At 35.2% G+C, this 26,372-nt stretch overlaps 6 protein-coding genes across 9 annotated transcripts in view; 3 read left to right on the top strand and 3 right to left on the bottom strand.

Moving 5' to 3' along the window:
* Window positions 1-26,372, bottom strand: part of Fas2 (fasciclin 2) — a 122,534-nt gene that overhangs the window by 84,965 nt on the left and 11,197 nt on the right. The window lies entirely within an intron of this gene.
* LOC108080231 (uncharacterized) lies at window positions 5,035-5,646 on the top strand. Of its 3 annotated transcripts, none has more exons than XM_070288336.1 (2): window positions 5,035-5,194; window positions 5,272-5,646. In XM_070288336.1, the coding sequence occupies exon 2, from the start codon at window positions 5,282-5,284 to the stop codon at window positions 5,630-5,632; it is 351 nt and encodes a 116-aa protein (XP_070144437.1). In that variant the 5' UTR covers window positions 5,035-5,194; window positions 5,272-5,281; the 3' UTR covers window positions 5,633-5,646. The 3 variants fall into 3 exon arrangements, with proteins under 3 accessions (XP_070144437.1, XP_070144438.1, XP_017030376.1); XM_070288337.1 differs by having other exon boundaries at window positions 5,043-5,194; window positions 5,269-5,646; XM_017174887.3 differs by having other exon boundaries at window positions 5,045-5,194; window positions 5,252-5,646.
* On the bottom strand, window positions 7,359-7,957 carry LOC108080282 (acidic leucine-rich nuclear phosphoprotein 32 family member E-like). Of its 2 annotated transcripts, none has more exons than XM_017174946.3 (2): window positions 7,818-7,957; window positions 7,359-7,761 (listed from the first exon to the last, which is right to left on the bottom strand). In XM_017174946.3, exon 2 carries the CDS (start codon window positions 7,725-7,727, stop codon window positions 7,422-7,424), a length of 306 nt encoding a protein of 101 aa, XP_017030435.1. In that variant the 5' UTR covers window positions 7,728-7,761; window positions 7,818-7,957; the 3' UTR covers window positions 7,359-7,421. The 2 variants fall into 2 exon arrangements, with proteins under 2 accessions (XP_017030435.1, XP_017030436.1); XM_017174947.3 differs by having other exon boundaries at window positions 7,359-7,661; window positions 7,818-7,951.
* LOC108080284 (uncharacterized) lies at window positions 8,313-8,896 on the top strand. Its single transcript, XM_017174948.3, has 2 exons — window positions 8,313-8,469; window positions 8,533-8,896. Exon 2 carries the CDS (start codon window positions 8,552-8,554, stop codon window positions 8,876-8,878), a length of 327 nt encoding a protein of 108 aa, XP_017030437.1. The 5' UTR covers window positions 8,313-8,469; window positions 8,533-8,551; the 3' UTR covers window positions 8,879-8,896.
* On the bottom strand, window positions 11,771-12,320 carry LOC108080279 (placenta-expressed transcript 1 protein). The gene has a single exon (XM_017174943.2). The coding sequence runs from the start codon at window positions 12,303-12,305 to the stop codon at window positions 11,853-11,855; it is 453 nt and encodes a 150-aa protein (XP_017030432.1). The 5' UTR covers window positions 12,306-12,320; the 3' UTR covers window positions 11,771-11,852.
* Window positions 13,755-18,420, top strand: LOC108080244 (autotransporter adhesin BpaC). The gene is made up of 13 exons (XM_017174902.3): window positions 13,755-14,595; window positions 14,659-15,006; window positions 15,076-15,105; window positions 15,168-15,293; window positions 15,375-15,503; window positions 15,566-15,694; window positions 15,763-15,894; window positions 15,963-16,091; window positions 16,161-16,526; window positions 16,599-16,730; window positions 16,806-17,501; window positions 17,564-17,698; window positions 17,762-18,420. The coding sequence occupies exons 1-13, from the start codon at window positions 13,794-13,796 to the stop codon at window positions 18,220-18,222; spliced, it is 3,615 nt and encodes a 1,204-aa protein (XP_017030391.2). The 5' UTR covers window positions 13,755-13,793; the 3' UTR covers window positions 18,223-18,420.

The raw sequence follows: 26,372 nt of genomic DNA on the forward strand, positions 1-26,372 counted from the left end.
GCCAATCCCCTAACTGGGAACCTTTTTGTTTTAAAAACCCCGGGGTAACTTTGACATTTTCGGTTTTCAATTAAATTGCGAAAAATTATTGCCTGGTGGGTGTGTTAGTGTCTGTTTAAGTACAGTGAGACCTACAAGTATTAAACAATTTTGGTTGAAAAAAAAATTATTAATAAATATTTTAAGCTTTGCTGAAAATTAATCTAAATTTAAGATTATAATTCCTTAAATAATTGTTAAAATACATTTCATATCTTGGCTAAAATGTTGAAAATATTATTTAAATATTTAATTTAATTTAATAACTTTCAAACTTACTATAGGATGTAATTGTGTCAATTTCTTTTTTTTTTCAATTTTAAGTAGCTACATTTTATTTTATTCTTGGTTCACTTTAACTAGTTAACACTGTTGTTGTCAGCATGATTTTAAGGGGTGTTGGGCAATAATAAAATTGCACAGGACCGGGGGGGTCATCACTATTAGGTAACGGCAAATGTACCAACCAGTTTCATTTCCTGTTGCGTCCTTAACAATTTGATTTAATTGAACGAATCCTGGCTTGCGTGTTTAATGTTTCCTGGTTTTGGTTCCAAAATAGTAAATGCTTTGACATTTGGTGTTTAAAAGGGGGTGTGGCAGTGTCTAAAAGTCTAAACAAAATTGTCAATAAAAGCAGACAATTGAAGAATTCAATAACAATAGAGTACTGTACTTTAATAGGTTTTTTGACATTAATAAATTTATTTGCCGAGTGAATTTAAAGGTAAATAAATTAATTTAGTAAAAATAAAAATAAAAAGAATTTAAACAAATAAAAATAAATAAATAAGAATCAAATAAAAAATAAGAATAATAAAAGAAATGAAAATCAGATCATATTTTCATCTTATTTTTTCTTTAATAAGTAAATAAAATATAAAATAAATATATAAAATATAAAATAAATAACACATAGGAATGGCTACTAAACATTAATTCACTCAAATTAAATTGAATTAGATTTTAATTGTGATTTAAAAACTTGAATAAGTGTCTTTTGCAATATAAATCTATAGTTTAATTTTCCTTCCTAATCGTTATACAATTTTTTAAAATATTTTTAACTTCAAATTCTTTTTCTTAATTGAAAGAGAAATATTTCAAAAAATTATTTTTCCTACAAAATCACACTCTCTTTATGCATTCGTGTGGAAAATGCACAACTGGCTTCTGTTAATCACCTGGCAACGACAGAAGTGTCAGTCAATCTGAGACCAAAGTGACGCCCTCGAAATTTGGACCATTTCAGAGAGTCGCCCGGAGTTGAGCAAGGATTAGGGGTGGCAAAAGGACAATTAGCGACAGTCGCTGCTAATTATGATCCCGTCGCCGCGGGTAGTATGTGTCCAGGACTGTGGAGGCTGGCAGGACATCGGCTCGGCACATTTGCGGCTCAATGGCATCAACTGTATATTTCACTTTTGCCGTCGCAAAACCCTTAATTAACTTTGGTGGCCAAAATAATATGGCATTGTCAAGGGCCCCTGGCTTTTGTTTTCTTTTTTCCAAACCAAATATAACAAAACATGTTTGGTTTGGTTTTGTTTTGTTGCAAAATGTTTGTTGCAATCGGAGCAGGATATCCGAGACGCCAGGCAAAAAGGACCAAACAAAACATGACAAAGACCAGGATGACCAGGCTCAAATTCGTTGCCATGTCGCGTGCGGCCATGAACAAAAAAAAATTAAATATAGGTTTCTCTTTACAGAAACCCACTAGGTTTAGGTTGTAACTAATAGGGGTTTTTTTTTTTTAAATATATATTTAAAAATATATTTTTATAAATAAATATTTTTACAAAATTATTTGGAATATTTTTCTTTGGGAAAAAATATTTTAGTTACCAGAGAAAATATTTTTAAAACCTATAAATATTTTTTATAATAAAATTTCAACTCTACAAATCCTTTTTCCTTTTTATTTCACTTATTAGAAACTCTCTCACATATCTTTTATATTATTTTCGAGTTGTAAAGATTAAAAAGCCAAAAAAAAAGGATATTTTAAAATTCAAAGAAGCCAATTGAGAGCTATCAATCATTAAAAAAAAAAGGGATATACCATACAATTATCTCAGCTCTGGCTCAATTCCCAATTGCACAATTATTTCTTTCAGTATTGTGGGTGGAAAGAGTCCTTGTTCTGTCCTGAATAACATTCGAATTTTACACCTACTCAAGCGAAATTTGGAAAGGCAATCGCTGCCTGCTGTCTGACCACAGACATCCTGCTGGCGAGCACACACACACATACGCACACGCACACCAGGACTCACCTGAGTGTGGTGCGACCGAGGAGTCCTTGGGCTCCTTTGTCCTTTGCCCAGGCAGCACTCATTATGCCATGTGGTCAAACACAAAGTATGTCTGCATGTGGTGCGGTCCAACAATGTTACTTTGAAGCTACATATATATACAGATATACTATATAAGCCTATATATAGACACCAGGACGGAAAAAAAAAAAATTGTTACAAAATATTTCCCATATCCTAGAGCTGTGCAAATTTAGGGCTTCGCACCCGTGCCTACCGAAAGGAATGTGTGGATAATGCGTTGCCATTTAACGCATTACTGGGCGTCCTGTGCGGATCCTGTGAGTCCTGCAAGGCGGCAGGAAAAATTTAAAGGCCAATCACTGGACCAGCATGGACAATAGGATACCCTTTGAAGTTGGAATTAGGTCTTTAGTTAATTTATATTTTTGTGAAAGGCTTTCTAAGGCATATCAAAATTAAGAAATTCAAAATATAATTATTTAAGAATTATTAAAATAGTTTAAAAAATATTTAACAATTATATATAACCATTTTTATTTTTAAAATATATGAAACAGCTAAATCAAAGTAATATTTAATAGAATAAAAATTGAGAATTAGGAATAAATAATTAAGAATTTTTTTTAATATTTTTAAAATATTTAACACCTATATATTTTATATTAAAAATAAAAGAAACAGCAAAATCAAAGTAATATTTAAGGAAATATAATTAATTAAATAATAAATAAAGATTTAAATAATTAATTAAGAATTATTTAAATATTTAAAAAATAAATATATTAAAAACAATTATAATTACTAATAATAAATTAATTTAAATTAAATTTAATTACATTAAATTATATTAATTAATTAATTAATTAATAATTAAAATTAGAATTATCTGCATTTCTACATATACCCTACCTGTAGGGTATAAAAACAAGAGTCTGCGGCTTGGCATTTTTTCTTCCTTTTTGTAAACCATAATTATTAGCTTTTGGGTTAGATAAGGCGTCGCCTGGTCGTCTGGCTGCCTCGAAAGGATGCTTTGTTGTGGTCACCATCCTACCGCTATTCACCCAGCTACTTGGCCACTTGAGTGGCAGGACAATGGCACAACATCTTTGCAGGACAAGCGAAAAAGAAGTAGAAGTGAGGAATTTATTCCATCACAATTTATAGCTTTATTTTTAACGAATTTTATTTTATTTTACAAAATTCCCAGAAATATTAAATAAACCATGGAGCACCCTCTCTCTCTCTGTGTAATTTCTTAATAACAATTTAATTTCCTAATAAATTAAATCGTTTTGATTAGATAAACACTAATTGCTGGGGTTTTATTTGAAAAGTACCAGCATATTGTTAGTGGTTTTATCTATCTGACCAGTTTGACCAGGGGAAATTGGAAATTTGGGAATTGGGAAATTGAGAAAATTCAAGATACGAAATTAGAGCTCGGAAAGCAGAACCGTGAGAAGGTAATCCGATAGTTTTTTCAGCTTTAGAGGAACCTGCCCCTGGGTAGTAACTCCCCCGAACTGGATGTGAGAGACCCCACTCCCCCGTCGCTAATCTACACTCGCGGCACACTATTTATCGACGCGAGAGCGTGGCATTATTCCGGCTGGGTTTTGGATTACCTAGCAATCTTAATAGATCCGGGTGCACAGAGAAAAAATATCAGGCTATTTGTCTTAAATTGGTTTTTGTTGGTAAATGAATGAAATGTGTTTAGAATAAAGTAATACAAATTAAATAATAAATAATGAAATAAAATTAATAAAATAAAAAATCTATTTTTATCAAATATTATGTAAATAAATTATAATTTATAATAATTTATAATTTATATATTTTCTCTTGATAATTAAATTTAGTTGCAAATAATTTTCCTAAAATATTTAATTAAATTATGAACTAAATGTTATAATATATAAGAAATATGTTTGAACTATAATTTTTTTTGTTAAAAAAATAATTGAAAATATATTCTTATTAAATTTATTTATTTTTTTTTATTTATATTTTAATAATATAAAAATTATATATTTTTTTAAATTTATATTTTTAATTTTTAATAATATAAAAATTATATATTTTTTTAAATTTATATTTTTAATTTTTAATAATATTTATTTATAAATTTATATATTTAATTTGTTTTTATGGTAAAAATTTTAAGATTTAATTACCAAAATTCATTACTATTATTAAATATTTATGGTATTTATTATTTTTTTTTTACTTTTAACTTCTCCGTGTAGAAAATACAACGACAACCCTGGAAATGTCAATATTTGTCATTACCGCGTGGCATTTTCTAGCGAATTTCTTCGACGCTTTGTCTACGGGTTTCATGGGTTCTCTTTGATTTTTCGGCTTTCAGTTTTCAGTTATCGGTTTTTGGGATTTCAGGGGTTTAGATTTCGTGGGCTTCGTCGGCTTTTCCTTTGTGTCCATAAAACCAAACAAAGGCGAAACAAAGGCCCCGACCGCCGTGTGATTATGTAAGACGCAGTTGCACCGTTCCATTGGATCGTACTATTTGCCTACACCAAACAGGCTGCGTTTCCAGAACGGAAATTGAGGAAAACCAGAACCAAAACCGGAACCGAAGCTAGGCTTTTGTTTGAGCCTGGCCTCTTCCGGTTTCGCCCGAAATTTGGTCACACTAAACTTTGTAGCTTTAATACTTTTAATACTAAGAGAGAAAATAATAAATGCAAATAAATCGCAAAAGGCTTTGACATTGCTGGCATTGTCCTTCTTGAAAATTTTCTCCACCAAGCCACTTTTGCCTCTGCAATTAATATTTGTAAAAAAGCTTAAATTGCTGCAATTTTGGTTAAAATAAATTGGAAAAACTAACCGAAAACCCGAAATATGTAAGTAAACAACATATGCCCAGGGTGTAAGCCCTTGAATCTGTGATAAATTTTCAGCAATTTAATTCTGTAAGAAGCTAAAACAAAATGCAGAAAAAGCCAAACGATTCAAAACCCGAAGAGTACGACCTTCTCATTGAGGCTAATATGGCCAATATTGGTATTCCCGAGGAAGATGATTTCGACGAGGATGGTACGTTTGACGAGGAAATTCTTGAGGAAATTCTCGAGGACGAAGAGGATTGGTTCATCAACCAAGAGGCTGTCTTTAACGAAGAAGAATCTATCGGGGAAATGTCCCAGGAGGATAGTTACAATTACAACGATGACGACAACGTCCAGCCGCGTGGTTTTGTGGATCCGGAAGACTCAGTCGATCCATTGATCCTGTCGGACTGTGGCTCTGAAACCTGTTTAGTTTGCCGCCCTCATCAATAAAATTGTTCTCTATAGAAAACTGTACAAACTTCCCCCTTGCCCATTGATTGCTTTCTTCGGGAGATCGCTACGGGCGAGGAGTGCTCAGTGAGACCTCCCTTAGGCCTCGGTGCCAGCGCTAAGCGGATTAGGTTACACCAGAGACGTGTCCAGGACAAAGGACTCCCGAGGCAGGCAAAAAAAAAAAAAAAAAAAATGAAGAAAAAGGGGAGGAAGCACGAACAATGATGAGGCGTCATGTGCCAAGTGGATTGCCAGCTTGTAATCCGCTCCAGAGAAATGCACTTGCTACACGGTTATTGCATCATCGCCTGCCTTGTTGTCCCAATGCGATTAGCACTCATTCTTAATCGAGCCTCATTGGAGGCGGGTTTTTTTTTTTATTTTGTCTAATTGTGTCATTCCCAGGTGTCATTCATCATGTGAATGGTGTCAGCAGGGGACTTATTTCACATTTTAAGGGGGGCACAAGGGCAACAAAATTGTACTTTTTGTCTTTGTTAACAATTATATTCGAGTTTAATAAATAATGTAAATTTAAATATATATGTATTAATATATTTTTACTTAGTATGTAGTATATTTAATAGTACATTTTTAGTAGTAAAAACACATTTAATAATTTCCATTTAGTAATTATGAAATCCCTTACCCAAGGTAGGCCTTGCAATTTTCTTTCAAAGTCTAGAAAATTTCCTCCTTTAGTCACTGCAATTTGTAATTGTGCCACAGCAGGTTCTTTTGGAAATATTTACTAATTTTCTACTCATTAAAAAAAAATACAATTAAGAAAGTAAGTAAAAAAAGGTCCCTTTTTAAGTTTTTCTCCTTTATCAAAAAGTAAAGTATAATAGAAAATGATTCCCGAGGAGGATATGGAAATGTTGGAAGCCGATGCAGTGCCTCAGGCCATGGAGGAGATCAATGTTATGGGTCCCATGGAGGAGGCTCGCGTGTTTGAGAACTTGGATGATGACAATGATGATTATTACTATATCGAGGAACTTGATACCGATGAGGAGGATCCCCTAGACGATCCAATGGATTCGTTTGGCGACTTGATACTGTTTCTTTACCATGCCATTTTCCAATAAAACACCAAAATAAATATTGAAAAGCTTCTATAATCAATTTCTATCAATTTGAAATTAAAAAAAAATATTTATACATACATATATTCATATGTACATGTTTCCTTTAACCTTTCAAAGAGTTTGACACGCGCTGCAGCAACACTTGACCCACCGATTTAACCCTTGTTGTGATTATCGATGAAAGTATTATTCCTGCTTGCAATTTCACAGGCAGAGCACGCTCCACTTTGGTAGCTCCTTTGTAACTGCACCAAGGGGGTTGAGCATCCGGTGGTCAGGGGTTGGACAGCAGCAGAGCCAGCTGTCTCGGCCATCCATCCGGTATGTTGGTGGTGGTGACTGTACTTTTGTCAGCGTTGTTTCTACGGCTTTAAGTTGCTCTCGAGACGGTTTGCCTTTCTGGTCTGCGGCACTGACAATGGGCCACTTGAGCGGCAAGCGAATCCCTCCCAAAAAAATCAGGGGGATTATGAGCAATCAAAAATGAAATATATAATTTAAGGCAAAATTCAACATCTGCAACATGTGAATTGGCTGTAAAATATGAAATTTTGCAAGTCTCATCTCTAATCATTCTCTAATTTCTTAATGTTAAATTTTTGCCAAAAAAAGAATGAATAAAAACATTCACAATTTCATTTCATTTATGACACCACCGGTAGACTGTGGTCAGTTGGGGTGTTCTTGCCAACATTTTATTGGAAAGTGGAATGGAAAACAAAGACATAATCACAATCATATTCCTCATCGCTATCGAGCTCCTCTAAATAAAATTCATCTTCATCATGACCTTCTTCATCATGACCATCTTCATCGGGACCTTCTTCATCATGACCATCTTCACCATGACCTTCTTCATCATCATAGTCATCGATATATTCAACGTCTTCGTAGAGTTCTTCTTCCTCTGCAATGGGATCCATAACATTGGCTTCCTGCAAGACAGGCGGCGACGGCACAACATTAGGCATCAACATTTCTATGTCCTCCTCGAGAATCATTTTTTTATTTTACTTTAATGATAATGGAAAAGAACTGAAAAGGTCCCTATAGTTTTTGGCCTTTATAATGGACTTGTTTTACTAACTTACTTTTTCAGTTGATTTTAGTTTGTTTTAGTAGAAAATTTTCATTAGAACCTGCTTTGGCACAATTACAAATTGCAGTGACAAAAGGAGAAAAAATTCTAGACTTTGTTTGAAAGGAAAAACTAAGGCCTACTTGGGAGAGGGATTTCCAACAAAAAAGGCAACTGTGTTGGACAAATTTAATAGAAAAATATTTTTAAAAGTAAATTTAAAACTAGTTTATGGATTTGTTTTAAAAATCTGTTCCCACTTTTGTTCCAAATATATATTATAATATATTTTACCCGTGAGTATGCTAAGAATTATTATTATTTCAAGTGCTGCAAAACGAAGCACAAAAGCAGGCAACATATTGTTTACTCTGTCTTTGGTTTCAATTATATTTATAATATTATTCAAATATATAATAAAAAAATTTAAAGTTTAAACTTGTATTATTAAATATTAATTTGTAAATTAAACATTTAGTAAGGATAATAACACTGTCCAACCCAGTTACCTTTTCTTAAAGTTTCGCTCCCCAAGTAGGTCTTGGACTTTTTCATTCTAACGAATTCTCAAAGTTTAGAATTTTTCTCCTTTAATCCAGTCACTGCAATTCGTTAACTTTCTACAAATTTTTTACTCAAACAAAAAAAGAAATCCGACTTAAAAAGTAAGTAGAAAACAAAGAAGACCAAATAAATGACACAACTATAGGGACTTTCCCATTATTCAGAAGTAAAGAAATATAGAAAATGATTCCCGAGGCAAACATTGAACTGTTGGAAGCCGATTTAGTGCCGCCGTTCATGGAGGAGAACGGTTTTATAGTTCCTGTGGAGGAGAGCAATCTTATGGGTCCCATGACGCTGGCTCAAGTGTATGAGTACTTGGACAACGCCACCAATGACGATCTCGAAGAATACTTCTCTATGGAAGAGCTGGTCACTGACGAGGACACTCAAGATGAATACGACTATATCGAGGAGCTCGATACCGACGAGGAAGATCCCTTGGAGGATGAGTTCCATTTTTCATTTATCGACTGGCTGTTGATGCTTTACAACGCCATTTTCCAATAAAGAAAAACTGATCAAGAATTGTTGGTCTTCTATATATTGAAGATTCCATTTACATTTTCGTTTGCTTTCCATTTATAGTTTGTAGTTCTGCAGTTCCATCTGTTTTCTTTTGTTTTGGCAGAGTCGCATTCAAATCAGCTTAATTAAATTGTAATTGGATATGTTTTTTCGACCAGAAACTGAAACAAACAAACAAATTCAACGGCGGGGAGTGAGAAGAGGCTTGTGGTGGTTGATAAGCCCATTGCTTGGATTCTCTTTAAAGCCGAGGACAGGCCTCTATCCGTTCAGCCATCAGCCCATCAGACCATCATCCTATCATCCCATCAAACCACCATTCGCCCATCCCAACCAGCCCTTAACCCATCTTTGCCAGTGCTGGCAAAAACAATACAAAAAAAATCCATTAAAATTATTAATATTTTTTACATTTAGCTTAATGTTTTGTTTAATAATTGTTATATTTTAAATCCCTGTTAAGTTGTTCACAAGAAATATTTTTGTATTTTCAAAATTAGTTTTAGGAATTTTTAATTTTTTTTTTAATGGAAAAATATGACATTATTTAAATATATATATTTTTGAAGATTTTTTAAAAATATTTCTTTAATAGTAAAAGTTAAAAATTTTAATTTTAATTTATATAAAGATTAAAAAATAAAAATAAAATCTAAAAATATGTCCCTTAATTAAATATTAATACAAAAAGAAATATTTAAAAATTCAGAACTGATTGTTATAGAATTTATAACTGACAATTACAAAAAAAAAAAAAAAAAAAATACTTTAAAAATCAAGTTTCCAATCTTTTAAATTGTTTTAAAAATACTTAAAAACTACACTAAATTTTTAGCTTTAAAAAGTAGTTAGTTTTGACTTTAATAAAGCTAAACTGACTGCTTTGGCCATCGTCAAGTAGAGGTTGTTGCTGCGCGAGCTCCTTGTTTATGCAACGAAACTAATTTAAAGTGCTTCACGCGGCGGTCGCTTAATCCGCTGCCATGGTGTGTGTGTGTGTGCGTGTCAACCTCCCCCTCCCCCTCTATGTGTGCGTGTGTGTGTGATAACTTTGTTAAGTTGTTGACACGCATATCGCGCATATGGGGTAAATAATAATAACAATATAGTCAGTAATTAAATGACACTGGCACGTGTCGCAGCAACGAAGCCCAAAAAGTTCACAGGATGGCCAAAGGACACACACACACACACACATTGTATACACACTTTGAACACGCACACCCCAGGGCTATGGACAAATCAATTACTTTGTCATCGCACTACTTTGAGGCCACAAAGTTATATAACTTATGGCAGGAAGCCCCAAGAATTCTAGACAATTGAAGTGGGAGTTTTTAGTAATTTCAGTTTGATTTTGTTTTAATTTTTTATTGAAATATTTTGTTAATATTTCCTTGATTTTTAATAAATTTAAATTTAAATATTATTTTTATAATTTTTGTTAGAAGCTGGCAAACGAGTAAAGATGTGATTTCCGACTCTATAAATCATGTATATTCTTGATCAGCATCATCAGGCGAGTCAATCTAGACATGTTCCAAGGAAAATAAAGTCCATTTTCATTTTTATTTATTAATTTCATTATTAAAATCGTTGAAACTGTCAAAAATTTTTATTTTTTAATAATTTTAAATTTGTTATGCAGAACCTAAAATAAAAATAACTTTACGTTTTTTTTTTAAATTAAAATTATTGCTTTTTTAAATGCGTTATAGCTTTTAAAAACTGTGATTTGTTCGAAAAATAGTATTTTTTTACCTTTTTTGTTTTTATATTTTTGTTATAAAATGGGTTATCGATAAAATTATCAAAAAATTTCCAAAATTTTTCATTTTTGAAACTGAAAAGGCATAAACAATTTTGGGGTGCTGAAGTTTGCTTTTTTTTTAGTTTATTATATTTTGTTAAATATATTTTAAAATTTTTTTAAGCTTAATTATTGCGAATTTTAATATGTATCTAAATATATATAAAAAACATATGTTTTTTTGTAATTTTCGGATTACTCATTAAGCGACTTCAATGGAAGAATATAGCCGAAATTAGATTAGAAAATCGAGCACGTACGGGAGGCCAACAGTCAGGCATATTTGCGGCTTCGTTTCAGTTGGCAATTAGAAGCAAATGCAGATGCAGGTACATATGCAGATGCAGATACAAATGCAGATACAAATGGGTAAAATCAGTAAAACACGAGGGAAATCCTAGTTGAGACGAGGACAACGGCAACGTTGACATTTAACAATTTGCACAATAAATTCAAATAAATCTTGGCACGAATTAAATTTCATTTGTTTACGACTCAATGAAAAGCCACAAAGCCTACTGCCAATGGGCTTTTGCTGTCAGTTTGAGTTGTTGGTGAAAACCCCTCCTCCTCCCCCTCTCTAGAGATTTTCCACCCTCGCTAAATATACAAATATACAAATTTATAGCTTGTATTTTTGGCACAATTAAGATTTGCGCACATAAACGCTTAACTTGTATGTGTGTGAGTGTGTGTTTTGGCATTAAGTGCTTTGCCCCGAAAACTTTTAATTGAAATAATTTGTTAAGGCCTACGGGGGTAGAGAAGGAGACGATGACTCCTCTGGATGTCTTCACAATATTACTGAAAATGTACCGAAAATAACTCAGACTTTTGCTTCTCCTATAAATATATATATATGTATTTCTGATTGACTTACAGCTGAAACAATAATGGTCTTTGCGGCTCAACAAATGATTTCAATTACAGACATTTCAACAAGGTTTGAGGGGATTTTTGGAATATTTCATTACTAATTGATTGGGTAAATATTGATTCTCAGCGGAGTGGCCTCAAGTTTAAAGTGCATTTAGGGGTTTAGAGTGGATATTATTCTTGATTATTCTCAGCAGATTGATTGATATCCTATTTTTAGTTATAAATAAAATACTTTTGTATATATATTTCCTTAGAATTTTATTCGCTTTAAACAATATAGCCTTTGTCGCCTCCAAACTTGTAACAAAAACGCTTGAAGCACATGCGACGCCTCACTGTAGTTGTGGTTGCCTCTGTGGTGGTGCTGGTGGTGCTGGTTTCAGGCTCCGTGGTAGCCGAGGTGCTGCTGCTGGTCTCCTCTATTGTCGTGGTGGAGTTACTTGTTACCTCCGTGGTTACATCCGTGGAGTTATTATCTGAAGTTAAAGTGGTGGTCTCCACCGAAGTGGGAGTAGTACTCGTACTCTCTGGCGTTGCCATGGTGGAGTTCTCCAATTCCAAATCCAAAAAATTCATAAAGGCACCCACAAACTTAAGCACTGAGAGACGATCCTCGGCTGTCAAGGTCTGAGCCTTGGTGAAATCCAAAAGACAACTTCCTCCAACGAGGGAAATAATTAAAAGCAAAGCGAAACGCTGATCCTGATTAAAGGCTGTCATCTTGTTCTAACTTCTTGGCCAACTGTTCACAGCTGCTGGTAGCATTTCGGCATTTATATATACTAGTTATATAATCGGTGTAAAATTTGTATCTCTATGCGGAAATCTTTTGGGCCCAGAAAATGTTGTGGGTCAGCCACCACGTGCTTTCCCACAAAAAATGGGGAAAACTGAGGCAGAAAGCAGAACAGAGATAGTCAACGCTGCAGAGTTTTGGCCAGCTGGTGAGTCAAGTTGGCCAATCTAACAACGCTCAGCTGGGGTGCAAATTCCAACAAGATGATTTCTTGGCTTAATCATCATTTTTTGTTTATTATTATTTTATTTTTTTGTTTTTTTTTTTGTGAATGAGAACTATGTTTGTCTGGGGTTTACTTAAGAAATAGTAAACAATTCTGTGATGAGTTTTTGTTGAAGACTTTTACAGATTATTTAATTCTTATTTGAATTCTTATTTAATTCTTATTTAAAGTTTGTATATGTCTTAGAAAATTTGAAGTACAAAATAGGTATTGTTACAGGCACAACATATACAAAATATAATAATAATAATTTTTAATTATTTTTAATAAAAATAATAATTTTTAATTATTTTTAATAAAAATAATAATAATTAATTAAATTTCTTTAATAAAAATAATAATAATAAAATAAAAATAATAAATAATAATATTAATGATAATTTTAATAAAAATAATAATAATTATTTAATTAATAATAATTAATTATAAAAAAATAAATAAAATAAAAATAATAATTATTAAGTATTTTGACTAAAAATAACATTAATTATTAGTTATTTTATAAAGGTTGTAAAAAAAAAAAACTAAAAAAATAAGCTTTCGGGCAGAATTTCAAGGTCACCTTATGCATAATAATACTCGATTTGTGATAAAAAATATTTTTAGCTTGCGGTTGGGACAGAAAAACTGTTATATTTTTCCCTGAAATACCAAGTTCCATGACCTTTAACTATTATTTGATCAGCACACAGCTTGGACGATGTCCATTTTGGAAAATAAAGCCTTTAAAGACCCCTTTCGAAGCCGCCAAGATGTAAGTTGTCCCCCCTTGACTCATGTAAACAAAAACCAGCACCTCGAACATTCACTTGTCACCTTATAAATAAAATAACCTGCATTCAATATGTGATAATTTATACCAAATCAAATAGAACTATAACCCACAGAAGTCTATATCGAAATCAATCATCATCACCGCGACTCACTGCTGTAAGTGCGATTTCCTCAAGCTCTTGGAGCTCTCAGAGCCCACGCGAGATAAGAAGAGATTACGGCCGGAACATGCAGAAAGAATGCGTCGATGGCGATGATGCCGAGCGATATGCCAACTGAGGAGGCACGTTTACAGCATGCCAGCAGTGGCTATGGCTATCTCTCGAGCTCGATAAGCCCCACCAGAGATCGTGTATAAAAGCGGTCTGAAACCTGCAAGATCTATCAATCACAGCAAGTGACGAGATTCGAGATGTGGCGTCTGCATTTGTTTCTACTGCTCTCCACGTGCTTCCTTATACCGCACGATGCCAAGCCCATGACCAGATCGAGGACAACCACCAATGGATTACCGCCAACCACAACCTTAGCCTCGCTGCTCCTCGAAACGGAATCCACCACGGATGGGCCAACAAGTACTTCGCCCAGAACACCATCATCACGTTTCACTCATATCGGACGTTTGGCTGCCAAGGATCTGGCCGATTTGCTTTTGGCCAGCATGCAGGCACGCGGTGCCAAGCTCTCACCCTTCCAGGAGTCCACCATGAAAATGCTGCGCAGTCAGGTGCCCAAGGATGCCAAGGGCAACAATATGTTCCTTCAGCTGGGCATGGATGTGATTATTGATATTCTGATTGGTGCACGCAATGAGGGCACCTGCAGTGGCATTGTCCGTGATATTGAGCAGTCGCAGGATCGTAATAGTCTCACCCTAACGCTTCGTTCCTTCCTGGCCCTGTTGTCCTTCAATGGCATCGAGTGCTCTCAGGATGAGGTGAGCCAGGCCATCAAGAGCTCTCTGCTTCGCCAGCGACAGCAACCAGTCAAGACCAACGATGGTGATCAGCAGCAGCAGCAGCAGCAGGCCGAGGGTTCAGGCATCCGTTCAGCCCGCAAAGTGGACTCATCCCTCAAGGACGATCGCGAGTCGGTTTTGCAGTTTCTGCAAGCCCGCAGCCTGGCCGAGCACAGTGCCATTCTCAATACTCTGCTGCAGGTGTGCGGAGCCTCTGGCGGAGAGGCCCACAAAATTATTCGAAATTTGCAAGAGAGTGAGTTTATTTTTTAATATTTCTTTAAAAAATGTATTAAATATTTAAATTTCATATTTTTAGTGGGTCCTGAGACTGCCACTACCCTGCAGGTGAATGCCTTTAGCATGCTTTCTGTGGCTTTGCTGGACAGTCTTTCCTCTATTGCCGATGGCAATACGAGTGGCTTGTGCTCTGCCAGCCCTGACACCTGGATTGTTCGCCTTCTGGCCATGAAAGTGGGCAAGGTGGTGCTTTTGGGTTTGATGACTGCCCTTGATCGCACTCTGGTCAGTCCCACGTCTGCGGAAACGGCCAATGCGGTGGCCTTGAATAATGTCAATGGTGGGGATATCACTGATTTTAAAACTCCCTTGGGCTCGAAGGCATCTGTGACAGCAAAGCGAGCCAGTAGCAATCCTGTGGATATTGGTGGGTTTTGTAATGCCATTGGTTTTTTTTTAAGGATTTTATAACCTTTTTTTCTTTTATTTCTTTTAGTGACCAATTCTGTGAGCAGTGTTCAAAATGGTGGGTTTTTTATTAGGTTTTTATTAAATTAATATATTCAATTTATATTAATTTTTTTACAGTGGATTCTGGCACTAATTTAGATGGTACCTTGAACCAAGCTTCTGATGTGGCTAATGTTCTGATCCCTATAAATTTGGTTGCCGATGTGATAGGCGATGATACCAGTGGTGGCACCATTCAGAACAGTAAGTAAATAATATAAATAAAATATTAAAATAAATATTTAAATTTATATAAATTTACTAACTCGATATTTTTCTTTCTAGTAAAATCAGGCACAAATTTAAAAGGTGTTGGCAACTCTGCTGGCACTCTGGCCAAGGCTTTTGTGCCCCTCAATGCCGATGCCAATGTCTTGACTAAGGTTTCTGATGCTGGAAGTACCAGTCAGAATGGTGAGTGAATTTATAACCCTTTTATATTTTAAGTTTAATTTAAAATTAATCTAATTGTGCAGTTTTATCGGAAACGAATTTATCGGGTGTTGGCAACACTGTCAATGATGGCGTTGTGGCTTTGGTGCCCGTCAATGCAGGTGTTAATGCTATAAGCGGTGTTACAGGAGACCAAGGCACTAGTCAGAATGGTAAATTATTGAAAATTATTATTAAAATATAATATAAATTAATAAAATTTTTAAATATTTTTTTTCAGTTCAATCTGGCACAAATATCGTTGGCTCTGGCAACACTTCCAATGGACTTGTTAGGGCTTTGGTACCTGCCAATGCCAATGTCGATGCCATCAGTAATGTTTCTGGAAACGGCACTGGCACCAATCAGAATGGTAAGTTCAAGACTTTTATATTATTTTAATTTAATATTCATAGAAATTATGATTTTTTTCTCATCAAGTTCAAGGCGGAACAAGCATAATTGGTGATGAAAATAACACCTTTGACTTGGTCAAGGCTTTTGTTCCGGCTAATGCTGATGTCATTGCTTTGAGTAATGTTCAAGGTGCCGGCGATAACATACAGAATGGTAAGTAATATTTTATATATATTATATTATATTATATCGAATGACTAATTGTATGTTTCAATTCGACAGTTCAATCTGGAACGCTTATCAAGGGCAACAAAAATAAAAAAACAGAGGTGGTGAGTGCCTTGCTACCTGTTGGGGCGGCAGTTGGTGCCTTGTCAAACATCGATAGGGGAAGCTCCTCGTCTTCTGGTTCTTCGGGTTCTTCTGGCTCCTCTGGCTCTTCTTCAGGCTCTTCTTCAGGCTCTTCTTCAGGCTCTTCTTCAGGTTCTTCTTCCGGCTCTAGTGGTTCCACTGGATCTGGATCTGGAGATCTTCTTGCCGGCAACAAGAACACCTTGACCGAGTTGATTAGTTTAAATGCACCCATTGCCATTGTGGTGTCTCTTTTGAGTACCATTATAGGAGGTGGTTTCGGTAACAATATGAACAGTGAGTACTAATTATTAATTATTTAATAATTATTTATTTTATTAATTAATTATTAATGTTTCCTTCTCCCAGTTCGCGAGGGCGTCATCATGAATGGCACTAGCAATAGTGTTATTAAAGGAGTGACAGTCACCCCTACCATAAGTCTTCTTGTCTCGATTCTGTCCACTGTGAACCCAGGCGGCGCTAATGGAACAAGTTCAGGTAAGAGTCCTTAGAGAAGAAAGTCCTTATCCAAGGAAACCCATTAACTCTTTGGTTTTTTGTCTTGCTAAACAGGTTTGCTTGGAGGACTGCTGGGAGGTCTCGGTCTCGGTCTCCTAGGTAGTGGTAATTCCGGCCTGCTTGGAGGTCTTGTAGGAGGAAATGTGCTGGGAGGAGGATCTAGTTCCAGTGGAACCTCAGGAGGTCTACTAGGAGGAGGAGGTCTACTAGGAGGAGGTCTACTGGGAGGTGGAGGTCTACTAGGAGGAGGAGGATCCAAATCCACTTCCGGTGGTAATCCCGGCTTGCTTGGAGGTCTGCTGGGAGGAACAGGACTGGGCGGTGTCCTGGGTGGTGTGGTCACAACGGTGGAGGGACTTCTTAGTGCCCTTCTTGGCGGTGTCCTTGGCACTGGCCTTGGCAGTCTCCTTAGCGCTGTTCTCGGCGGCGTTCTTCCACCAGTTATCAGCACCGTGGAACAGCTGCTGGTTCACCTGATAAGTCTTTTGGCTGGCGGCACTGGCCTCACCTCTGGCAGCACCTGTACCAGCAATTCAACCAATTCGACCGCCTCGAGCAGCTTATCTGGACCCGGCGGCACCACCAGCTCCACTGGCATTGGCAATTCGCTGAACAAAACCGCCGACACGACCATCATTGGCAACGAAAACACTGTCGTCAAGCTGGTTAGCGTGGACGGTACGGTCTTGTGCTCGCTCTTCCTCCTGGACAGCATCCTGGGAACGGGATTCATTGGTAACTCGGCCAACGGTGAGTTGTGGGATTGGGTTTAGTCTTTGGAGTTTTTAATTGATTTTTGTTTATTTTTGCAGTGGGTCCTAAGCAGATCATTGTGGGCAACAATAATAAGATTGTGAGGCTGGTGAATTTGGACATTGTGGCGCTGCTTTTCCTCAGTGTGGGCAGTGTCATCCGAGGCAGCGGCGGCGTCTGCAACCAGATCAATGGTGTGTAGCTGGACTTTGCAATTTCTTTTGATTTTATTTATTAATTTAAACTCCTTTTTGCAGTTGATCCCGAAACCGAGATTGTTGGCAATTGTAATAGCGTCTTTGAGCTGATCGACATTGACTTGAATCTGCTGCTAGATGTGGCTGTGCTGAGCCAGCTGATTGGCTCGGTGGCCAATGATTGCAGTGCAACCACCACGACTACCACTACAACCACCACCACCACCACCACAACAACTCAGCCTCCTACACCTCAGCCACCAACTCCTCAGCCTCCAACGGTCCAGCCACCAACCGTTCAACCGCCCACCTATGAGCCTCCCACCAATCGGCCTCCTACCGTACAGCCTCCCACCGTACAGCCTCCCACCCAGCAACCTCCCACCATTCGGCCACCCACCATTCGTCCTCCCTCGCCCAATCCCAACAATTGCTATCGCCGCTACTGCCGCAAGTGGCGTACCCGACCCAGCTATCTCTGCTACAAGAACTGTGGCGGCAACTTCACCTACAAGCCCTAGGGGGGTAATGGATCAGGATCAGCTCCGTGGGAGGAAGCAGCAGCGGAAAAAGAGGCTCCTCGTTAGCCACTTCATCTTGTTAAGTGTGGCCATGTCGGCCACTCTGCCATTGGGGATTTATTTATTTTGTTTACTTGCTAAGTGAAAATTGTTTAATTTATTGACAAAAGAATATAAAATAATTAATGAAAGCATTAATTGGAGTTGTATTTATTTTATTTTCTGCGCATTTTTAGTAGAAAAATCTACCTCTTCCACTCGACCTCAACATTCAGCCTGGTTATCACTCACAAGATGCTAGAACTAGTTGGGAATTTTAGAGTCAAGCGAGTGGATATTTTTTTTTGTATATATTTTTTTAATTAATCATTCATTAGAAATATTTTTTTTTGCCAAATATTATACAAAACTGTACTTGATATTATTATAAAACCTTTTTTTGAGTGTATATTAATCCAGCAAATAATTATAAATGATTTATTAACTAAAACTTCTCAGGATAAATTCTCCCCTATATTATTTTATATTCCATAATACCGATTTTTTTTTTGTAAATACACCCTCATCAAATTATAAACTCTTAGCTCACCCCAAAAAATTATGCAAATAGAGGCTCAACCTGGAAATTTTTTATTAACCATTTAATTTATGCCAGTCAAAAAAAAAAAAAAAAAAATGAAGAAAATACAGCAAATGCAATTACATTTCCGTAAAGAACTCACGCCCGCATCAAAGTTTAAAACGAAAATAACAAAAAAGTTACGCTTTATAAATAAAAGATAACATTATTAACATCAAATACCTGAAGTTAGACAAATGGTCGTCAACGGACGGAAATCGGGGAATTCTCCCCCGGGGAGAGTCGTGCCCCCCCGGAACGTGCTTACCCCCCTTTGAAATCATAATGAAAGCAATAAAAGCATCACCCGAAAAAAATAAACAGAAGAAACACCTCCAGAAACAGAGCCATCCAAGAGACCCGAGTCTCACCTCATAATTGATGACCTAAGTAATTTGTTATGGCTCTCCGGAACGTGTGGCAAGCACAACAACAACTGCGGAAGAGCAAAATATGGAAGCAATTATAAAATTTTCATTCTGAAATAACAACAAAACAAGAAAGGAAGCTAACTTCGGCACGCCGAAGTTTGTATACCCTTGCAGATTGGTTTCGATGTTTATATTATAGATTTAAATGCTGAAAACACTCACAAAACAGAGTTTCATTACATGTTACCTATACTTATTATGTTTACAGTTTGACAGTTACAGTTTTACATTCCCAGTTTTACATTTTCTCTACATCTACCGATCGGTTTATATAGCAGCTATATGATATAGTTGTCCGATTTTTATGAAATTTATACCATAATTCTAGAATAATAAAAAATGCTTATATCTCAGAGTAGAAAACAATACGTTGAAAAACAACGAAGCTATAATTTTATTCCTATTAATTTCCCGATCGTTTCTATGGCAGCTATATCATATAGTCGTCCGATTTTGATAAAATTTTTACCAAAATTCTGAAATAATATAAAATGTCCATATCTAAAAACTGGTGCAAAAATGTTGAAAAACAGCAAAGTTATAATTTTTTTCTACAAATATATCGAACATTTGTATGGCAGCTATATGATATAGTCGTCCGATCCGGCCCGTTCCGACATATATAGCAGTGAGAGCATATAGAAGACTATATGCAAAGTTTCATTCAGATAGCTTTAAAACTGAGGGACTAGTTTGCGTAGAAACAGACAGACGGACAGACGGACAGATGGACAGATGGACAGACGGACAGACGGACATGGCTAGATCGACTCGGCTGTTGATGCTGATCAAGAATATATATACTTTATAGGGTCGGAAACGTCTCCTTCACTGCGTTGCAAACTTCTGACTGAAATTATAATACCCTGCAAGGGTATAAAAAGAAAACGAAACGAAAAACCCCACCAAGACGACCGCCTACCGAGGGAATGACAAATGCGGCAACAAAAAAATGAGACAAACTTTTATGTGGGCCTGCTAATGATGGCCCATAAGTCGGCCGGGGGTGTTAAATACATATATTATGCAACACCTTTGGGGGAAGCGCCGGTAGGGACCTCCAATGATTATTTGTACCCAAAGGTCGTTCCGGGAGATAATCTAGTTCACAGGGAAAAAGTGTTTCCATCAAATGGAAACGCTAACTTTTAACACCTCAAAAGGGGGGCAGTCATAAATTCAAAAGGGGAATTCCTTAAAAATTGCAGAAGGGAGCTGTTTTTGATTATTAAACTTATTTAAGTTGTGTTATTAGGGGTAATTATAATTAGTTATAATTTAGAAAGAAAAATTGTATTTATTTTTTGTAATTACCAAGATAAATTAAATTACCAAGAATATATTTTTTTTTAATATTTTGGATATAGTTTGGATTTAAGAATTCATGAAAAAAACGTTAATTTGATTAACGAAGCTTAAGTAAATTATAGAAAAACATTGGGATAGTATTTAAAATTTAAAGAATTATTTAATTTTTTTATTTATTTATTATTTCACTATATTACTATTACCATTGACTATTTTACTATATTTTCTTTCTAAATCTTGGCAATTATTTAAGGGCTTCTGCCAATGTACTTTCTCTCTTTTCCTAGTTTGTCTAAATTTACTGAAACTTGCTGAGACTTTCCATCACTTGTTGCCAGTTTTTGGCCAAAACTCGCCCCCCTTTTACTTAACTTTACTTTAGTCGCCGCCGCCAATCGATATTGGGCATTGGCCATTGAAAATGCAGCAGACTTTTAGGCGCAGACATGTTTTATGTACTTGTCAGTCGTCAGCAGAGACAGTGCAGACAGTCCGGAACATGACTACAAGTTCTGCAGAGTACACTCTCGCCCACACTGCCGCCGTCTTACTTTCGCTCTGGATTATTCTTCATGCCGCTGCTGCTTTTATTATTGTACATAATTTGCACGTGCTGCGAATATCTAAAATTTACGACCAGCATAGACACAAAACCGAGAGCGAAAGTGCACAGGTTGGCTGTCCTGTGTCTGCGGGGGGTTGGGTTTGGCTTTTCCAGGGGAGGGGTGGGCCAGGGGTGGTGGTGGTGGCGGTGGTGTTGTCCTCGTGTACATTATTTTGCTTTCAAGCGTTGAAATAAAAGGAAAAGTCGCCAAGCTTTAAATGAGTAGAATAACACACAGAGAAAATACAACAGAAAAAAATATCAAGAGTATCTGTTTCATATTAAAAATATTTCTTTTTGTAATATAATATCTTCAATATTGAATTAAGTTACAAATCATTAAAGTATTTGGACTATAAATAAATGTATTTTATTTTTAAAGTGATTTAAAAATTTGAAAGTCGTAGAAAAGTGTTTATTTTTGTTATATAACTTTGGTTTTTAATTTATTTACTATAATTTCTTAACCAAAAATTATTAAAAATTATTTAAAAATTTTAAAAAATAAACCACATCAGTTAAAAAATTAACTACTAATTATTTAATTTATTTATGAACAAAAAACAACCTGAATTTGGTTTCTTTTCCTCTAATCACTTTTTAGGATTATCAAAGCTAATTTCCGGGTTTTTTTTTCAAGTGCAACCACAGTCCATTGGGTACTGGTTACTCCTCCTCCTCCTCCCCACCCCTATTCCTTGTCTCTAGGTGAGTGAAATCTTCCACAACCTGCCCCCCGGGGCCCCTTTTGACTGTCTGTCTCCGCCTCACCGCCTCGCCGTGTATCCTGACTGTCTGTCTGACTCTGGCTTGCTTACTTTTACACGTTTTATGTCGAAAATAAATGTGAACTAATGCATTTTTATTAAAATATACAAGCGTGCTGGGAATTTCAAGCTGGGAAATGATGTCGGGGCCAGGGATATAGACCCCCCAAGTCCCCCTTCTCCCCAACCCCCAACCCCCCTTAGGAACTGCGAAGCCCTAGGAGCTCTGACGATGATTAAGCGTAAAACCGCAAATGTTTTTTAAATGCAGTGCAAATGCTTGCGGGTCATGCTCGATGCTTTTGCTATATTTATATATATATATACTGTGTTTTTTTTTTAGTTTCTTTTGGAGTTGAGAGCGGCTAAGTGAGTAGTTTGTTGGATCGTGTTGAAATATTTAGCACGGCGCGTACGTGCCGACATTGTTGGATTTTATATTTCAACAAACAGCGGCAAAAAAAAATCGAAAATAAAACTGTGTCAAGACCCAATTCCCACTTTCCCATTTCCCACTTCCCATTTTCCGCTTACAAAAAAAGAAAAGCGTGAAAGCTAGTGGCTATTTGAGTCAAAAGGAAGTGCAAATTCGCCATTTACAGACACGAAATCATAATAAAAATCGCCCTGCCAAAGGTCCAGTATATAAACAACAAGAAAGGAAACTAACTTCGGGAAGCCGAAATTTGTATACCCTTGCAGTTTGCCATAGGATCCTTCATTCAATCAAAAATTCATCATAACTAAGCCAAAAAATCATCAAATTCAATTCGGAGAGCTTTTCTGTGCTATTTTTTTCCAGATAAACAAATCTGCATACTAAATTTCACATTTTAAAATTTTGAAATTTTTGCCTATTTTTTCTTTGACAATTGAACCCATTTTAAGAACTCAAAAATACAAAAAAAAAATTTTCAATGTTTTTCTTCTTAACTTGGCTAGATCGACTCCGCTTTTTGTGCTGATCAAGAATATATATGATTGATAGTGTCGGAAATGAGTCCTTCTATAATTTTTAGGCTTCGGACTGAAATTATAATACTCCTTAAGGTGTATTAAATTTTAAATATTTATTCATAATTTTATATGATCACTTTAGGGCTTAAAAATTCAATAACTAAGCCAAAAATGCATTAAATTCAATTTGGAAAGCTGTTCTGAGTTAGTTTTTTTATGGTTAATAAATCTGCATATAAAGATTACAAATTTAACCAATTTAAAATTTTTCGATTTTTCTTTACCTCCTTAAACAATAAAATTAAACATAAAATTAAACATAAAATTAAAAAAAAAAATAAAAAATTTTAATTTTCTTGCAAACATGTCTAGATCGATTCTGTTTTTAATGCTGATCAAGAATATATATGATTTATTGGGTCGGAAATGAGTCCTTCACTGATTTTTGGGCTTCGGACTGAAATTATTATACTCCTTAAGGTGTATTAATTTTTAAATATTTATTCATAATTTTATATGATCATTTTTGGGCTTAAAAATTCAATAGCTAAGCCAAAAATCCATTAAATTCAATTTGGAAAGCTGTTCTGAGTTAGTTTTTTTAAGGTTAATAAATCTGCATATAAAGATTACAAATTTAACCAAATTAAAATTTTTCGATTTTTCTTTACCTCCTTAAACAATAAAATTAAACATAAAATTAAAAAAAAAAATAAAAAATTTTAATTTTCTTGCAAACATGTCTAGATTGATTCTGTTTTTAATGCTGATCAAGAATATATATGATTTATTGGGTCGGAAATAAGTCCTTCTATAATTTTTAGGCTTCGGACTGAAATTATAATACTCCTTAAGGTGTATTAATTTTTAAATATTTAGTCATAATTTTATATGATCATTTTTGGGCTTAAAAATTCAATAACTAAGCCAAAAATGCATTAAATTCAATTCGGAAAGCTGTTCTGAGTTAGTTTTTTTAAGGTTAATAAATCTGCATATACAGTTTACAAATTTAACAAATTAAAAAATTTTCGATTTTTCTTTACCTCCTTAAAAATAAAATTAATCATAAAATTAAAAAAAATATTTTATTTTTAATTTTCTTGCAGACATGGCAAAATTGACTCAGCTTTTAATGCTGATCAAGAATATATATGATTTATAGGGTCGGAAATGACTCCTTCACACACTTTTGACTAAAATTATAATACCCTGCAAGGGTATAAAAATTACTTGGCATTTCAATGTTTTAAAATTTATATTTTAATAGATCAGTTTTAGAGCCAGAAATCTGTAAATTTATCTTGGAATAATTAGAAAATAAGGAAAGATATAAAAGCTAAAATTTATATTTATTTAAAAAAAAAATAAATAAATAATTAGCAAATAATAAAAAATTAATAATTAAAAAAGATAATAATAAATAATAAAAAACATAAATAATTTAAAAACTTAAAAAATAAACACAAAAACCACTAACTTGACACTATAATTCCCAACTAGTTCTAGCATCTTCTGAGTGGTAACCCAGCTGATATCAACGGACATAGTTTGAGATTAGAGGAAAATCAGAGGAGGGACCTAAAGAAATGTGAGTACACATAAAATTTATATGGCATGCCTAAGTTAGCTTTCTTTCTTTTTTTAATTTAATTTTAAAAATCCTAACAAAATTTTAAAAATCTAATTAAGAAATGTAATTATATTTAATTTAATTTTAAGAAATAACTGACATCCTCCGAGAGCCTCTTTTGTGGTTTTACCAAATTTCGAGTACCCCCAAATGGGATAATTTTTCCGAGTAAAACTCATGTCCAGCCTGAATGAATATTTTATATATATATTTTAGTGGGGGTCTATAGAGTAGCACCCTCTGCCTTGACGCGAATTATCCACTTCTGTTCGATGCGTTCACTGCGTCCAAATGAAAATGAAAAAGCCAACAAAGTGGCATTCGGAGACGGCACTTTGCATACTAAGAAGTGTGTGCTTTTGGGGGAGCAATGGTGGTGAAGGGAAATAAAGGAATAAATAGGAAAAGCAAATAGCGCGCCGCTCTATTGACATTTTAGGGTTTCATTGTAAAGCAATTTAAATTATTGTGTGTGTATATATTTCTATTTCGCTCGGCTACTATTTCTGTTCCCCTCTCTCACTTGGGGAGGAGTGTGTGTGCTTGAGGGGATTTCTATTTCTTTTTTTTTTTTTTTTGGGGTAAGAAACATTTTCAACTTAAGCATTCAAAGGACATCGTGTCCGCGACTCGTGTCCTGTTCCCATTCTTGTGCTGGATTTTATTTTGTGCAAATTTTTCAAATGTTATCCTTAATTTAGTTTATAAGTAGATGCCAGGCACGTTCCAGGCAAATGACATTTTATTTGTGGATTTTTATAGACTTTCCCCCAATCGCACAGCCCTTTGTGGTGTGGGGGAAAGCCGAAAAATAGGTCGTAATTTGTGTTTTTGTTGTGAGTTTCAATTTTTTTTTCTTTCTTGTATCCCTTAGATAGAGAGAGGTCTGACTTACATTTTTTTTCTGGACCACATGTGTCTTTGATGAGTCACACACAGGATGTGGCAGGAGTTGGGGCAAGGGCGCGGTTATTGCCCCCACACTTTTCTTGGGGGTTGATAAGCCCAGGGATCATCTTGCATTTTGGGAATTCAGAAAATTCAGAAATAATTATCATATTTTTAATAAAAAAAATTACTTCTACTGTTCAACAATTAACTTTTCAACAATTTCAACAACGATTCAAAAGTTGTACATTTCAACTATTTAACAGCTTAACAATTCAAAAAATTAGCAAAATGTAACCAAAGTAATGCAACAATTAATAAATTTTCATTTAAAATTTCAACACAAAAATTTTCTATAAATATTTATAAAAAAAAAAATATTCATTAACAACAATAATTAAGTCCGTTCAGTTTACCCCCCCAAAGTGTAAATAACTGAGCAAACATAACAAAAAAAAAAAAAAAATGCCATGAATGAAATGAAAATATGCCACAATGGTAGAATATTTTTCAAGGGTTGTGGGCTGTGGGGTGCAAAGGGTGAACGGTGAAAGGTGAGAGGTGAAAGGTGAAGGCTGACGTATGTTCCATAAACTGGCACTCCTGTGCCTTTTCCCTGTGCTTTTCGCACACTCACTCGGGAAGGAGCATAAATTGCGCACGATAAAGCAAAAATTAAAAAGCGTAAACAGAAATTGCTTTCCCTCTTTTTTCTTGGGTTTTTCTTACGGGCTTTCCCCCTCCCCCCTCCACCCATAACACGTTCTGAGAGGTGGAAGAGTTTCCAGTTTGACTTTTCCGCCCAGAGTGTCGTCAGCAGGTGAAAAACAATGTGGAAATATTGCTTTTTATATGAATGAAAGGAAAACTTTTGGGAAACAATTTACAGCAGGTGGAAAGAGGGGTTCTTTTTTTGCTTTTAATGTTTTTGTAATTAAAATTT

Source organism: Drosophila kikkawai, chromosome X (assembly GCF_030179895.1).
Source record: "Drosophila kikkawai strain 14028-0561.14 chromosome X, DkikHiC1v2, whole genome shotgun sequence".
NCBI classification, from domain to species: Eukaryota; Metazoa; Arthropoda; class Insecta; order Diptera; family Drosophilidae; genus Drosophila; species Drosophila kikkawai.